Source organism: Lasioglossum baleicum, chromosome 15, assembly GCF_051020765.1.
Source record: "Lasioglossum baleicum chromosome 15, iyLasBale1, whole genome shotgun sequence".
Taxonomy (NCBI): domain Eukaryota; kingdom Metazoa; phylum Arthropoda; class Insecta; order Hymenoptera; family Halictidae; genus Lasioglossum; species Lasioglossum baleicum.
Window position 1 is genome coordinate 4,463,967 of NC_134943.1, and position 17,166 is coordinate 4,481,132.

A 17,166-nucleotide genomic window follows, 5' to 3' on the forward strand; every position below is an offset into this window, starting at 1 on the left:
GACCGTTCGAACTGTCAAAAATGAAAGACCGTGTCTGTGTCATAAACCATGCGGATGTGCCAGCCTCGACGCGAGGTACCAATAAGAATTGCAAATAAGACGGAACATTCGAGTTTACTTACGAAATCGGCTATTTTTCCGACATGAAACTTACGAACCAAAACTGCGCGATCAAAACAATCATTTTTTAATGGAATTCTTGTCCGAACGTTCAATATTTTGAAATCGTGGCTAAAATGAATCTTGAATGAAATCGTAATAAACGTTTGCTTCCATGGATGGATCGATAAAACAGATAATATTGACATGAGTACCTAATATAATGGAGAATTTTTAATAAAATATTGCAGAATAGTTCGCAATATCGAGATTGCCAGAAATGTAAACAAATGGGTAAACTCTTCAACTCCTACTTCACAATATTCGTACGAGATGTTACGTAAATTTATATTCTCGACATTAAATACTTCAGCCCATGCATAACGTATTTCAAAGCGAACAAATAATTTGCCAACTACATATGTACTGGTAAAAATGGATAGTACATAAAGCGAGCATAAAGCTTGGGCAAAAAATTCCAATGTATTTATTCAATTTATTTTTGAACGGAAAAAATCATTCCGTTTCTCCTTTGCAGTGTACATGCGGCCGTACATACATTGCAATGAAACGCAAATATTCATTCCAACGCATTTGATTCGATAAAAAAAAATAACTTCGTTGTAAAGTAACACAACCTGAATGAAAATAATAATCAACACGCTCATTAGCTTTATCCCTAATGATTATCATCTATAACATGTTAATTACAACGATATAAATATCTTGGACAGTAAGAAAAAGTAGTTGGTAGTTTAAATGTACAGTTTATTAATGTTTGCTACTCTAACAGCTTTTTCAGACATTGATAATGTAAAAATAAATCTTTAGTAAAAACGCTTTCGGGCAGATATTCGAATCTTCTCGTTTGCATTACAATTTTGTCGATTTTCCGCATATCATTATGACAGACAGTTTTTGACAAGGAACAATGAATATCTCCCGAAAGTGACAGAGCCTAAATTGCTACGTTCCACGGTTAATTTGCGGCTAGGCAGAAGGATCGATATATGAAGCATGACGAGGGTGGTTTTCGGAGTTTCCCAATACTCCCACATGCAGCCTTATGAACCTAATTGCGAGACCCATCCTCGTGTGTACGATAGCCCGGGAGTACACTTTCAAAGCATCGAATCCCTTGGCGATAGTGCCAAACAACGTAACTTCAGACACTCGTATGACCTGTGTTCTTCCATAAATTGCGACACGATGTTACTAACATTGCAAGATTATGCAGTCCTCTTTCTTCCGACCTGTGTGAGTCCATTTCAAACAGTCAAAACCATTTAATTACACACACCCTCACTAATGAGCACTTAAATCTTGTTGTATTTTTCCTAAACTTGGGGAGTATACAATAGAATCTTCATTTTGTTGTAAAGGGAGTACATTTTACACAATGTATTTTTTCAAAAAACAGCAAATCTGTCTTTAACTGGACGAATCTGGATTTTATCAGAAACAGAGTGGTTTATTAGTAAAATAATAAATAACGGAGCATTTATTTTGTTGTTAAGTAGATGCATTATTTCAGAACACATTCAGTAGATTTGTCTTTACTAGAACAAAGCAATAAAATGATGAAGTGGAAATTGTTTCTTTTTTCTCTAAAACTTGTAAGTTTATATGGTCTAATTGTAAAGCGTTTATTTTGAATTGGCATTATCTGAACGAATTACTAACGTAATGAATACAAAATCTTAGAGTTACTTCATACTTTACAAAGAATGCGCGTGCCAAATATATTGTTCATCGATTTTATTTACCATTGGTGTCAATCGTGCGTACCTTGAATAATAACGCTAGCAGCATACAAACCGGTGACGCGGCTGCACACATGCTTGGCGGAATTAAGCAAACAAAGCTGTGCAGTTCCGGTTTGATTACATTACATTTCACGCTGCACTTTCTGTTTCGGGAATTGAGAGATCCGAAGGGAGAACTTATTCCGCACTGTAAATATGTTCCGATGGTTATACGCTCGCGCGGTTAAACGCGCAGAAAGTGCTGGACAATTTTTGTCGGTTGTCAAGCAAACCCGTGTCAATTTACTTTGATATCTCATATGGTGGGCCGTGTGCGACGTTCCTGGCGCACATACAGCGAGCCACAAAAGTATTCGAGCGCCCTTTAAAACAGAATCACTTTTTTATAATTGTACCAAACGGCCTGATTTTTTATAATCAATTAGAAGCATTGGTTTATAAAATGATTTTCCAAAAATTATAATTTACAAGGTTACATGCAACAATAAAAAAGGGATTTTTTAAAACTTATTTATTTGGGCCCTTAATGAAAATTTAAAATATATGTTTTTTAGATCTATGTTAGTTATACACATGCTGAAAAATACATCGAAATCGGTTGACGCAGGAAAAATCATTTTTAATGATGAAATTTAACGATGAAATTTTCAGCATGTGTATAACTAACATAGATCTACAAAACATATATTTTAAATTTTTATTAAGGGCCCAAATAAAAACATTTTAAAAAATGCCTTTTTCATTATTGCATGTAACCTTGTAAATTGTAATTTTTGGAAAATCATTTTATAAACCAATGCTTCTAATTGATTATAAAAAATCAGGCCGTTTGGTACAATTATAAAAAAGTTATTCTGTTTTAAAGGGCGTTCGAATATTTTCGTGGCTCACTTGTATGCAATGGACGCGGGCCACACTAAAGATAAATCGTGTTTGTAAACTAATAGCATCAAAGCACTGCGTTTTTCCTCTGTTAATCGTTGCCCGTGTGCCGGCTGGAATTCTGAAATATCGGGTTCATTATTCCCGGGCGTTTTGATATTTTAATTGCGATGTGCCAATATTAATGACGCAAACAGAAATTCGGACAGTCTCTCTCTGCACGTTTGCCAAATTAACACCTAGCATCGTACATTTGCTCGCCCGCGCGCGTTTGTGTTTGCTTGAATCCCCTTTTTCCATTTTTCTAAATTCTGGAAAAGCACGTATTAGCCCTTTGCAGTCCGGAACTATTTTTACTTAAAAATTGAACATTTCTTCCGACCCAGAATAATTCCATTGTATACGATTTCTTTCATTTTATCTATATATCAGGTCGTTAAGTATGAAACTAGACAAATGTGTTTGAAATTTGTGTTTCATTTGTCAAGTTTCATACTTAACGACCTGATAGTACAATACAAATGTGTAGTAATTGAACAGATACCAACGTATTTAATCATGTAAACTGTTCGAGCAGTGTATGGAATTACCAATGTTTATAAACGAACCATATATTTAGCATAACATTACGTGTAACACAAACTACTGACAAATCTTCCAAACAAAACACTTCTCTATTTCGTTCAACCAAATTCACTTCATACATTTTGCCTCTTTCTCATTCTCACCACACACATCGACGCATTAATATTGTGAATAATGGTACAGCAATTTTTAGTGGTGACTCTAAGTTGGCTAGGGTTAATAATAGACTTAATAGTTGCAATATTCTCTGTACTTTTTCGCGCCTTCATCAGGGAAAAATGATTTTCCAATATGTAGCAAAAGTGGCAAACAGGATTTACGTTGGAGTTGCCAGTAAAAATTTACGACAGCAGTAGTCCGAATTGATTGAAACGGGAATGTAAAAGGTCGGTTTGCGCGGCACAGTGGAAATCGGCGAAGTCGAGCGTTTAGTATCGTAGATAGGATCGAATTCGCAGATAGATCAACAGCGTGAAGCACGTAGATCAAGTGTACGCGCGTCAGTGTATCGAAGGGATCGATCCGGTATGCATGCCTCAAACGCTTGTAAGCGCGTGCATTTACGATCATTGCACGTGTTGCAACACGGAAGTACGAATGCCGGAGGTATATACGTTTTCTTGGCAATCCGAATGGCTGCTACAGTGCAGAAGAAGTCATAAACCTCGACCTGTGTACTGCGAGCCCCGGTTTCGAACGCCACGATAAATAAACCTGCCACAGTGGCGTAAATTTTGGTTCACACTAAGTTATAGGCGTGCAACGAGTATATCGCTCGAACTTTAAAATCAGCTGGAAACTGTTCACCGCGAGCTCTACATGAAAGCGAAACGTTGAACGCCGCGCCGCGGTGCCAGGCTCTCCGGCAGGCTTTTCATTTTTAATAACTCATCGGACGTTCTGGTCCATTACTCCTCTCAGACGAGAACGTTATATTTTCACTTTCGAAGAATCATTTTCAATATTTATCGACCATCGCGGAGAGATCGCGCAGGAACCGGGCTTGTCCGACTATTCTTCGCTTTTTCCACTGACGCCGCAGATTGCCGGTGTTTCCGACGAAGTGGTATTTTTTCACCGAACTCTTCTTTTTCCTACTTTCACATCGAATTTTTTTATGTAATGCCTGTGTGGATTTTAATGCACATCGGACGAAGACGGTATGACAGCAATGCAAGGAACGTCGTGCCAATGCAAATATTTATGCTTCATGACGTGCACGAATCTGTAGATTATAAGTGAACAACGAATTTTACGTATTTATAACAAAAATGAGTACGTATAACTTAAAACAGTGAAAACATTAGAAGAATTTAATAATACAGTAGGACCTCGATTATAAACACAAGTATGCGTTTAAATATAATCACATTATAAAGGGAAATATAAATTTTGAAAAATAAAATATTTATTTGCAATATAATATACATTTTAATTATTTCCTCGGGGGGCATTAATTTATCCGGGCTGTTTGTCCCTCGATCAAGCCGGTTAATCGAGGTCCTACTGTACTGTTATATTATTTTCTATTTTAGTATTGTTGCAATTCAGCTAGAAAATTTATATTTTGCATAACAATCCACTGTCTAATTATAAGGAATATGTTCATAAAGATCAATGATATTTTTGTTCGAAAGCATTTTTAAATGAAAGAATCATTCATTTTCTTTAATGGGTGCAAAGAAAATGCTTCTCCTTATACATTTTCTTCAACATACATTCTTTATAAATAATTTTATAAAATGTCCTTTACGAAGTGTTTTCTGTTTGAGGTCGAATAAAAAATTTCTTCCTTAAAATTATGAATGGTTACAAAAAATGGCGCTCGTTACCCATACAAAGCAATTTACGGATAACCTTTACTTTACTGGACTGAAAATTAGTACCTTTCTCCTACGAATTATGATGTATTTGGTATGTAATCCAGTAGATTTGTACCCGGCGCGGATGCAGATCGAAGTTTCGATGCTCTAGGATCAATAGTTGAGGAGCTATGGTCGCTTAAAATTGAGCATTTTGACAGATAAGGACGCCGCCATATTGGTTTCTAGTGACGATCGCGAGCCCCCGCGACCTAATCCTAATCAACTCGGTAAGCGGCGTGCGACCGTCACTACAAACCAATATGGCGGCGTTCTTACCTGTCAAAAATGCTCAACTTTAAGAGACCATAGCTCCTCAACTATTGATCCTAGAGCATCCAAACTTCGATCTGCATCCGCGCCGGGTACAAATCTACTGGTTTACATACCAAATATGTACATCATAATTCGTAGGAGAAAGGCACAAATTTTGAGTCCGGTAAAGTAAAGAGCAGCCCAGTTTACCACACTATGAGACGGTTACTGTAATTTCCAGGGTGTTTTATAATTTCGTCCACTGGCGTGGAGCGTGGGTTTGAATAGGTAATTAAACGCGTCGAAAAATAACAGTGACACGGGAAATCAATTTCGAGAACGAGCAGGAACAATTGAAAAACTCGACGGAATGAGTCGGTTGCCTGTAAATGCAGTTTTGACACGGCCGTGTGCCAAAGTGAATGGTAACTGGCGTCATGTGCTCTCGGTAACGCAGCCACGCGTTTACGCGTGCGTTACATGTATGCGTACACGCGATTCGATGCCGTATGAGCGGCGTGCATGCTTTCGAGGCCCCATCATCGCCGAATAAATCATTACCCGTGAAAAATATCCCCGGCTTGCCTGTTACAGAACACAATGAAAGCAACTTGGCCCTTGTCGCGGCAGAACGGAACTGCAGTGTTAGGCTCTTGACACTTTCCAGAGAGCTTGATGATGGAGCAACTGCTTCGCTTTGCCTCGAATAATATTAGATTGTTGCAGAATTCAAATGTTATGAACAGACTATGGATTTTTATTCAAAATAAAGATCCTCTAAGCAGATTGTAGGCAACAGAATCCACATAAATATGTATTTTTTCTTCTACGAATTTTATTAAGTCGGAAACAATTAAACAATTTAACACTAAATCACTGCCGGTCAGATGACCGGTTTTACATTTACCATTTCATAATTATTGCAATTATAAAGTTGCTTACGTGGAAATTGTTTCGATAAAATTCTGTATCCAAGCACATATTGTTGTAAAAATTGCAGAAAATCTAAATAAATAGAGCCTCGTCATTTTTGCAAACTAAAACATGTTAATCGATTTTAGTGTTAAATTCTTTTGATGTTCCTGCAGTTTTCTGTCTCACCTATTCAGTTTTCTTATAAATGCATAAAATCCGCAGTTATGAAGCGTAATAAACAAGAAACACTACAATAATCTACAGGTTTATTATATAGCGGAATTAGTTGTGCTTATCTACATAAGTGGATGTTCAAGTAAATGTATAACAATTAAACTAGATGAACAGTTGTCGGATTGGGGATATCGAAAAGACTAATGTGTCTACACGAAATATCACCAAAAGTAAATTTTTTAAACCGTAGCTGAACAATTAGTTCGGAATAACCGGAACGATTAATAAGCGAGCAGTATCGCGAACTCAAATTAAATTCGTGTGATCTTAACATCCCGAATTGAAAGACGGGAACGCAACTGTTGGCCGCGTTATTCCGCGGGCGTTATTGGAACTTTTCGAAAATCATTTTTCACGCCTACAGCCGTGCAGCGAGGAGGAGCGGGACGAAGATAAATCTTCGACGCGAGGGAGTCGTGATCGGGAGAACGGTGAAAAATCGATGAACTTTCTAATTAGTTCTCGACCGGGCCGCAGTTAATCATTGATCTGATCGCCTTTAATTGCGGATGCCTGTTTGCCGCGACGAACTTTATTATGGACGCGCGATGTATCGTCGTACACCCTGGAGCCATCTTGTTGCGCGAGATAAATTATAGTCGGCGCTAATTATTACACGAGCTCGATTGAATTAAAACGGGATTAATCGAGCGGAATTTTTCCGGCTTCTCGCGGATCAAATTAATACCTGTTTAACCTCTGTCGCTGTTTACTTTTTAATAAATTTCCATGTTATATCTGCTTCTTCAGATTTCAAAGGGATTTTTAATTTATCGATTCAACTTATTTTACCACGTTTTTATTAAGCTTTCTTGTCTGTCTGTTTGTCTGTTCGGTACTTTTGCAATCGACTTTAAACTAACCTCCCGATGAGCTAGAGACTTGAAACTTTAAACATAGCTCAGAACTGGATGACAATGAAATATTAACTCGCTTTTTTGTCTCTCTGTTCAAGACTAAAAATCCGAAAATGATTATTCAAATAAAAAAAGTATAAAATAATTTCTCCTAGCCCCATACATATTCCTAACCCCATACAGATAGTCCTGAAAATTTGTGATTGTGAATTCTTAATAGCTATGAAAATACTTGTAAGATTTAAAACGGAAAACGTGGGCGCAAGATAATAGTAAGGAGTGTAGAGAGTAGCTGCCGTTGAGAAAAGTCACACAACAGTTCATACCATTTGCAGTGCAATAAAATTGTTAGCGACATAGGTGAACTATTCATGCATCAATTATTTATTTCATGCGCCCCACGTTTTTCGTTTTAAATCTCACAAGTATTTTCATAGCTATTAACCATTCACAATCACAAATTTTCAGGACTATCTGTATAGGGCTAGGAAAAAGTATTTTATACTTTTTAGTCCGTCTTAAAAACGTGGTATATTAAAATTTTTTAAATTCTATTTATTTCTGAATTTGCAATAGTATGCAAAAATTAAGTCCATATGTGTGCACCAGTTTGTCCACAATGTGTTAACAATCAACAAGTATCTCTGAACGCGTAAACAGTTATCTCCTTTCAAATTTACTTTACAATTATTCGAAATCCCCGAACAAATTATTCAACCAATTCGTGCACACCTCCAAAGCTTTGAACGATATACATAGCAAAAATTACGTCACGTAAATATAGAGATATATAAAGGAAGGCATTTACTCAATCCACTCTGTATAAAGGGACTGTTTTTCCTACGGAAACAGAATGGTCGACACGGTAACTGAATAACATTCGAGTTACCATTGGCAACACGTAATTAGCATAAAATTGGTATATTCACTAATGGAAATGTATGCGGTTCCCGAGCTAATTACCGAGGCTCTTGTGCCGAGTTCAAAATCATTCTTCCACTGAATAGTCAGGAGATAAACCGATTGACCAGTTAATGTGATCGATTGAGATTATTCATCCGTCAGGTATCGACATGCCTGGCGCAAAGTGGAATAATGCAGAGTCTAAAATCGTAAGCGCCATTGTGTCTGACCTAGAGCAGACACATACTCAGGTATGTAAATTGCGCGCCTCGACACGTGCCATTAATGGCTGATTGCCTCCCTTTCTCTTCCCCCTTTCGTGCAAATAGCAAGCCAAAGCTTTCGACGAAAAAATCGACGCATCCACGAAAGCTTTAAAACGTGCTCGTGACCAGCTATCGGAAATAAAATAAAAAAACCTCCCTATCCTATTTTTATCGTGCTTGAGCAATCGTTAAATTTTATTAGGAAACATTAATTCCCCTAATTATTAATCTGTCAAATTTGCGGAAAAATAATTTTGATCGAGTATGCTCTTAGCGAAGTTTAATTGATTTTCGTTTCGATGTATTTGATCGTTGCACATTTGATTATTGTGTGCGATTATTATACATATATTCCATGCGATAATGAATTCTTCATTTGGTGCGTTTAGTCCACTTTTTGTTGCACGTTTCATTAGCCGATTTGTAAATTGTAAAAGTGCAGCACGCGCTGCTAAATTTTTAACGATGCATTTTTCAAGTGGTTAGAATTTTTAGAGAGCTATAATTAGAGTTCAAATATTTATAATACATTTCGTCAGTGCAGTGACATCGCTGAAATGGCATTCGAGCAGTATGAACGTTTCTTCCATAGTTAATTACCTAATTCCACAGTGTCAAATTAATTTGTGTTCGCGCGCGTCGATTCAAAATAGAAATGAAGATAAATTATGATTCATACTGGTATCTACTGTAATAGGTCATTTGCATATCACCGCCAGTTTTGTTACTGTACACTCCGGAATCCCGCAAAAAGAAGACAGACCCGGCAGCGAGGCATTTGTGAAAATTTCACCGGTGACCAGCAGGGTAGGCAATCTAATTTCCAATGTAGTTCAATAAACGTGACACATATAATTAGCTACTGGCTTTTAATTTGCAATGTCGAGTATGCTGTCAAATTCCCGGTGTTCCGTGGTCAAGTAAATCCAGCAGGAAAATTCAAAGCAAAGTTCCGCCACGTTTTCCAAAAACGCGGTACAAATCGAATTCTTCGCACTCGAATAAATACTTTCAACCGAAAAGTAAATTACACGAATCAACCTCACTTCCACGATACGTCCATTATCTCGTGCGACTGTGAAAAAGCACCGTCAATCAGGTCATCAATCCCACGTAGTTCTCTCAGAAATGCGCAGATAATTATAGAAAAACGCGTGACCCGAAAAACCATCATTACGTTCCGAGAGTGTACAGTAAACTGGCGCAAATAATACCGAACCGGAGAAGATCCTGGAAAAAGGTCACACGCGATGCTCATTCCAGCAATCGCACTATTTTTAACCCCGTCACTACGGGTAACGTGAAAAATAAACTACGCGCGATCCTTTACAATTCGTCGACGCACACGTGACACCGCGTTCAGAGGTAGATTTTCGCAGATTTGAAAACTCGCAATTTTTTCGTGCGAGTCGGGCGAACTGAAGCCGACGTACTTCGTAGAAAAATCCCAATGGACCCCTGTACACGCTGTCAGCTGCATATCTGAGAGACACTCAGAAGGGTGCAACCACGGATCTTCCTTGGGCAGGATTTTCATCTCTGCGGTGGCAGGTCCGATCGTACCGATCTGGGATACTCGAACCCATCAAAGGGAGCTCAGCACTCACCATTACGTCGAGGATGCGGCGTCCCTCATGCTCCGACGTCCGATAAAAGCATACTTTTCCAGCCGGACGACGTCTCCGCTACGGTCGCGACAGCCTGCACTTTGCACCAATTCATAGCCGACGCACTTTCACGAATTGCCCCTTTTCCCGGGACCGTGAGCTACAATCAGGGGACCAGCTACTAGGGACACAGGACTATTCCTCGTTTGCACACACTAGATCACTCCGAACAAGACCACGCGGACGTTGGACCCGATGATAGGACGAAATACACCCTGCACTTCTTTCGTTTGACAACACGGATCACGTTGAGAGGTACAGATAAATCTACACCGTTCCTGGATGAAGATAGAGGACTCGCGCGACACGCGTTCGTTTGAGTTTCCGGCTAGCATAGCCACGCCGGGACCGGTCGTCGATGCGACATCCGGTCTACCGGTTGATGAGGGACATTCGCTGCAATTCGAACGATTTTTCGCGAACGTGTATAGGTGTCACGCGAAAATAAGAGTCGTCGGAGACGACAGGGTGCGACGCACACGACTCTCCAGCGGCAGTTGACGCGGCACTACAGAAAATCGGAACCCGCTTGCCGCCACCGGACGCCGGATACCGGACGCCTGCGCCCTTCACCACCGCCTCCACGAGCCACGAGACACGAGCCACGAGATTTCGTGCCATCGGCCCAACGCGCCAGTCCATTCCCAGACCATTCCACGATCAGGTGTGTACCCGACACGCTGCGAGATCACTTCAATTTTAAGGGAATTGATGTAGCCAGCGAGGTGGACGCAGTTCCGATTACAACCTTCTTAATGTTTGAACTAGTATAACTTTGTACCGGAGATGGGCAACTATTTATCTAAAATTTTCAAATAAAAGACAAACGAAAGTTATCTTTTATCTGTAAGATACTCTCCAAAAAATTTCATTTGACATCTGTAGGTTATCTAAGCTCGAAATAACGGCATATGCGTATTCAACGCCTCTAGCGGTGAGAAGCTATTCGAGAGGCGCTATCCGTAAGATACAGCGTGAGAATTTTCAGTTTATCTTTCACAATTATTTGAGAGTCGAAGGCAGCGCCACCATGTATCTTGCGGTGTATCCGTCAGATTTTGGCTATTGGAAATTTATCTGTGAGATTTCAATAGGGGACATACGGACGTTATTTGGATGTACGGCTGGACATATTCAGGACATTTAAATTTAATTTTAATTGAAAATTTAAATTGAATCAAAATTTCATTTATTACAAACACATTAGGTGCATAGTATAATACGATATAATCGCGCATATACATATAACACTAATATATACAGTAATACATAACAATATATTTGTAACAATATACCTATCTATATGTATATGTATATTTATAACAATATATTCATTTATATAATTATAAAATATTAAAATCTCTTGAAACTGTTTTGTTTCTTTCCATGGTCCTCCGCTAATGTGGCGGCGCTCTTACTTGTCAAAAACACTGCCGATTGCTCAACTCTAAGCAAGCATATCTCCTGAACCATTGATCCTACAGGATCGAAACTTCGATCTGCAGCCGCCCCGGGTACAAATCTACTGGATTACATACCAAATACATCATAATTGATAAGAGAACGGCACAAATTTTGAATCCGGATAAGTAAAGTTTACCCTAATTTTCCTATTTAGTGTACATTTTTGTTTCGCATAAAACATGACCATTCGAAACCACTAGACACGAGCCTGCATCCATTAGGGCTGTTTTAAAGATCCTGCATAAGTTCAAGAGTGTCATAATTTTCCTATTTGGTGTACGTTTTTATTTAACACGGAGTATGACCACTGAAAACCACGAGACACGAGCGACGAGATTTCATACCATCGGCCTAACGCGCCAGTCCATTCCAAGACCATTCCACGACCAGGTGTGTACCCGCCGCGCCGCCACGAGGAATATAATCAGATCCGGTGCACCGTTGGGGAAACGCTTGCTGTTCCAGCTATTAGGGCTGCTTTCATAACACCCCGCTCTCTGGAATACAAGTTTTACCCCACACCAGAACTTTTTAGATGCAGCTTATACCCCCCCACCCGGATGGGTATGCCAAGGGTGGTTGCAGCGTAGCACAATGCAGTTTGGTTAAGTGTCGCGCGGCTGGGGTTGAATCGAGACGGTTATCTAGCACGGATTTTCGCGAGTTTGTTTGAATCGGAATGAGTTTGAGACGGCGTGAGAAACGATAAAAATGTATGAGATTCTAATCGATCGAGTATACATATGTAATACGAAGGACAGTTAAGTGCATGCAACCCTCATTTTAACACGGCTAATTCGTTCGACGTTGTATCTTTTTCCACTTTTTCATAGAAAATGTACGTACATATATTGTGTGTATAATGTATATAGTAGACATTTATGTGGCACACTCGGATGGTTTGCAAAAGAAACATCTCCAAACTTTCTAACAGTATGAAAAATGATACGCTTATCGATATAAACCACCAAATCTGCTTTTATCTTCTGCAACAAGCCCCGCTACATTTATCTTCTTCATATGTTCAGACGTTAATGTGCTAAAGTTAGCGCGAAATTAGCTGGCCGGTCAAGGCCATTGAGAAATAAATCCCACCCCCCACGGAATATCCAGACTTGGAAGACCTGCAGCGAAATGTATGCGAAAAGTTATTCCGAACTCTCATTGGATAATTTAAATATCGTCCTGAATTAATCATTCTCTAATTACACATCCATTTAGATCATTAGCGAGAAGCCTACTGGTTAATGATTTCCTCCGTTTCATTTCTTACTGGTCGAATAAAGGTTCCACGCTGAAAAGTGTGTCAAATTTTCGTTCGGAGAGTTTTGCATCTACATCAACTATTTCCATAAAAATTAAAAATAAACACGAAACTACAAACAGAATATAGTTATAGAGTTATTCGCATCGCGCAGCTAACTTTCCCCAACAATCAAATTTATCATCCGACCCTACGAAGTAGCTACAACAAACCATTCTTACCACCCGCGTAACAAAGTGGCCCTCATGATCAACAACAAACTATCCTTCAATGTAGTTCCCTGTAAACTATCCAGGTAACTTTGAGTACGCTATTGTTCAACACGTAGACCCGGTCTTGTTCGTAGAGCGGTTTACAACACTCGAAACACATCGAAGATTTCGACGTTCGTCATTCTTAAGAAAAATATTCTACTACTAAATTGGGGGTGTCTCAGTACCCTCTTCATTACAAATATAAAACAGTACATCTAGTGAACTGCATCTTTGTGAATACTCTTCTACAAAATTGTTCAAAGTGAAATGGACAGGCTCCAGAATTTAGAAAATGGATCAACTTGGATTATAAATCAATGCCTATGTGCTTTTACTTTGGAACTTTTCAGCAATTAAATTTCTTAACAAGATCCGCTACCAACGTTTGCATGGCAAATGCGAATGATTTTTCTATGGCCCCACTGAAAGTGTACATCAAATCTAACCCAAAGGCCAAGCTACGGCGGCAAAGGACCTCTCACGTGTATTTTAAAAATCTTATAGGATCGCGCCCACCAAAGATTCACCACAAACCCACACAGACGCAAAAGAGAGTCAGAGAAGTAGCGCGTTAAGACACTTAAAAAGGCTGATCCTACCTTTCTGGGTGACTGTAAAAAGCTCCCTAACTCATTCAATAAAATCCCTCCATCAGAAGTTGACGGAGTTGCGGTGTCGACCTGTTTCGTCAGGTTTAACACCTTCAGCAGAGAAAGATCGATAAAACTGTCAGGGCGATTGAACTCGCCTCCGATCAAATCCCTGGGCTTAGTTTTCTGTCACCTTTCGGAACGTGGACGTGGCAATAAACAAATTATGTTGCTGGATACCTCCGGATACACCAGCCTACAAATATCGAAGGTCATTTTGTGCTGTCTCATTCTGTAAGGTGCATAAATTTGATGGAGTTAAAAAAATTTGTTTGATTGTCTTTATTATTGACTTTATCCATCATAAAATCCAGAAAGCAAGTCGGAGTCAGTGAAGGTGTTAACGAACTGTCTCGTTGTTTAGCAATCATACGCGTAAACAAAGTAAAATCTCCGATTGCAGAATAATCTGCAAAATGATCGTTATGGGAAGGCGGCTGGTAACGAGCAGAGGTTAGTCAGGCCGAGATCAGCACTGTTGCAGATAATGGGATCGTAATGCTATTGCCTGATCGATGATAATTCTACAACATTCGATGGAACGAAGTATAATGAACACACTGGAAACAGTAAGCTTCGGCGATTAACAACGTTGGCACGATACAGCTTTCAATGCGTTGGTAATTTCGCGCTGATCGCTTCGAATCGTATATCCCACAGGATAATCTCCTTACCTTGAGAACTATTTTCGCTTTGTGTAACCGATAGGTTCCAATGAAACCGCGATCGTTACGGGCACTATTTCCATCTTTCACTATGGCATTACTGCCATCGAAGTGCAGACTGCCAACCAACCGAACTTCGCTGTTCCGTGTGCACAAAGCATTTTCAGATTTAGCGAAATGATCCGCAATCCCGTCGAGTATATCTATTGACTCGACTCCGGTAAATATTCGCATTCATCGCGGGATCCGGAGCGAATTAAATGTCAATGCTAAAAACTCGAAACCGATCATGTCGATGAAACGGGGCAGATCACTGGACTGGTTATATATTTTTAATAAGTCTTTTGTAGCAACTGGAGACTATTGAAGGGACAGGGAACAATAACCAATTCTGTTTCCGACGGCGAAGTCCGGGTCCATGTTGACTCAGAGTATTGAAATCATCATTCAATTTCTCAGTTTCTAGTGAATGTATTAATTGTAGTTTTATTCTAGTTTTATTAAACAACTGTTGCATTTGGAACAACACAAAAAAATATTTTTAAGAATTGATAAATAAAGCAATAGCCCTAAACATAAAAAAATTGCGTTTGGTGCCAAACTCTTATTCTAGAGAATATACATGTAAACTTGATCATAATCTCGGAGACTGCTCAAAGATCTCCAAACTACAACGTCAGTACAACTACAGTAATATTACAACGGAGTTAAGGTCGTTACCTGAGATCTAACGATTCCGATAAAATCTTTGAGTTAGAACTGGATAACAGGAATCTCAAACGCATTGTATTTCGTAAATATTATTAGGTGTTTAAATCAATTTCGGCCGATCTTTTGGCAAATAAAATTCCTTTCTGAGCTGCGCTTCTCTTCAAAATGGAATAATGGAGCAGCACCTCGTGCAAATGATATGTTGCAGCACGAAATTCGGCATTTTCAATGTTATGAGAACACTTGCTGTTTATGCTAGACTCGGATGCCATATACTAAGTCTTAAAGCTTGTTTATAGTACTATCACGTACATACTACAGTAGGTACTTGCTCGTTGCACGACAACGGGACCGAAATTTCAGACAAGACCCGAGGTTATTGCAATGAACGAGGTGCGTCCAGTCAATCACATAGATTTTCCATCTATGATTGGCAGCTCATCGACGAATTTAGAATTTCTATTATAATTATTGATGTTCGAGTTCCAAATTGGCTTACGACTGTTAAATAATTGAAATTTAATTCTCCCTTTTATGATTTCAATTAGCTGAAACTAACACATTGATGTTTCTAAATTCGATTAATCTGCCTACTCCTTGATATTGCACTCACTCATTTTTGGCATAAAAGCATAAAATTTTTCACTTACTACAACAATAACGTCCATCTCCCTGATCATTTCATTTCAAGACTGACAAGCCTGCGGCTGGCCGCCGGTTCGCATCCGCATTTTCCATTTCGGCGCAATTTCCGTGCCGAAAGAAACAATAGACAATCGGTCGAAATAAAACAAATATTAAAAGCCGACCCGGAACAATGTGTCCATGCGTCGCTGCGGAGCGGTGTATTTGCAGACCAATCGTATCGACCCTGTTATCGATAGGCTGCGCAATTTACGTGCCACAGTTATGTTATTAGTTCGACGTAGGAACGATTACGCTCGCTTCGAATTGCCGGCCATAAAACCGAACTTCTGCTTTAATGTGTCGTAACGTCCCCAGCAGTTGAACAAAACTAGCTTGTCATCGTTCACTGGATAAGTTAGCATACAATTTTCTTGATTATCACAGGGGAATAACTTCGTCAGCCGGTCAAAGCCCGTATGCGTCCTTCAATCTTCATTGATATATTTTACGATGATTCATTCGAAACGACAAACAAATTTTCTTTGCGGAAACTGGTTGATCGACACAGACGAAGGAATCAGTTCTTTTTTGTAACAACGCATGTTCAGTTTTCTAAATTCATTATTTTATTTATTTTTTCGAATCGTTCTTTCGATGCTTGTTAGCTGGGATACGTTTTATAATCGACAGAAGTTCAAGAATCATAGTTAAATAATTGATATACATATCAATTAACAAATTATTTGTTTTCTGTAAAAGAGTTTTTAGCGAGGTATGTTGTCCTTTTTTAATGAATGAAGATAATGACACATCAATTAGTGTAAAGTCAATCACAGTAGATATAGCAACAGAAACATATTTTTTGTCACAAAATGAAATACAATATATTAATTGTGAATAAAATTTTATTTCCGATAAGAAGAATTAAATTCGTATTGCGAAATTTCGCTTGAAATCTTGACGGGACACAGTACGGCGAAAATTCAATGCGCATTCACATTAAGTGTAGTGCGAGTTGCATCGAGCGAGGGTCGTTATTATTACGGACATTTTAAAAAGTTTTTGAGCGCGGTCCGTAAAACGAGACTGCTGGGAAATTTTGATATCATCCATGCAAGGTGTCCATCAAACGTGGCGCGTCTATCTGCAATTAAGGCCACGATGAAAAGTTACGTTAAATATTAAACGTTCCTATCTTTCTGCCTTTCGCGGTGGTTTCCGCGCAAGTATATTACGAGCG

The 17,166-nt window shown here is 39.0% G+C and overlaps 1 protein-coding gene across 1 annotated transcript in view; it reads right to left on the minus strand.

Annotated features, from left to right (window-relative positions):
* Positions 1–10,820, minus strand: part of Sol1 — a 667,060-nt gene extending 656,240 nt beyond the window's left edge. The window contains exon 1 of the mRNA XM_076439137.1: positions 10,232–10,820. Coding sequence (XP_076295252.1) covers positions 10,232–10,234 — 3 coding nt within the window. The 5' untranslated portion in view covers positions 10,235–10,820. The remainder of the gene's footprint in view (positions 1–10,231) is intronic.
* Between the last annotated feature and the right edge of the window lie 6,346 nt (positions 10,821–17,166).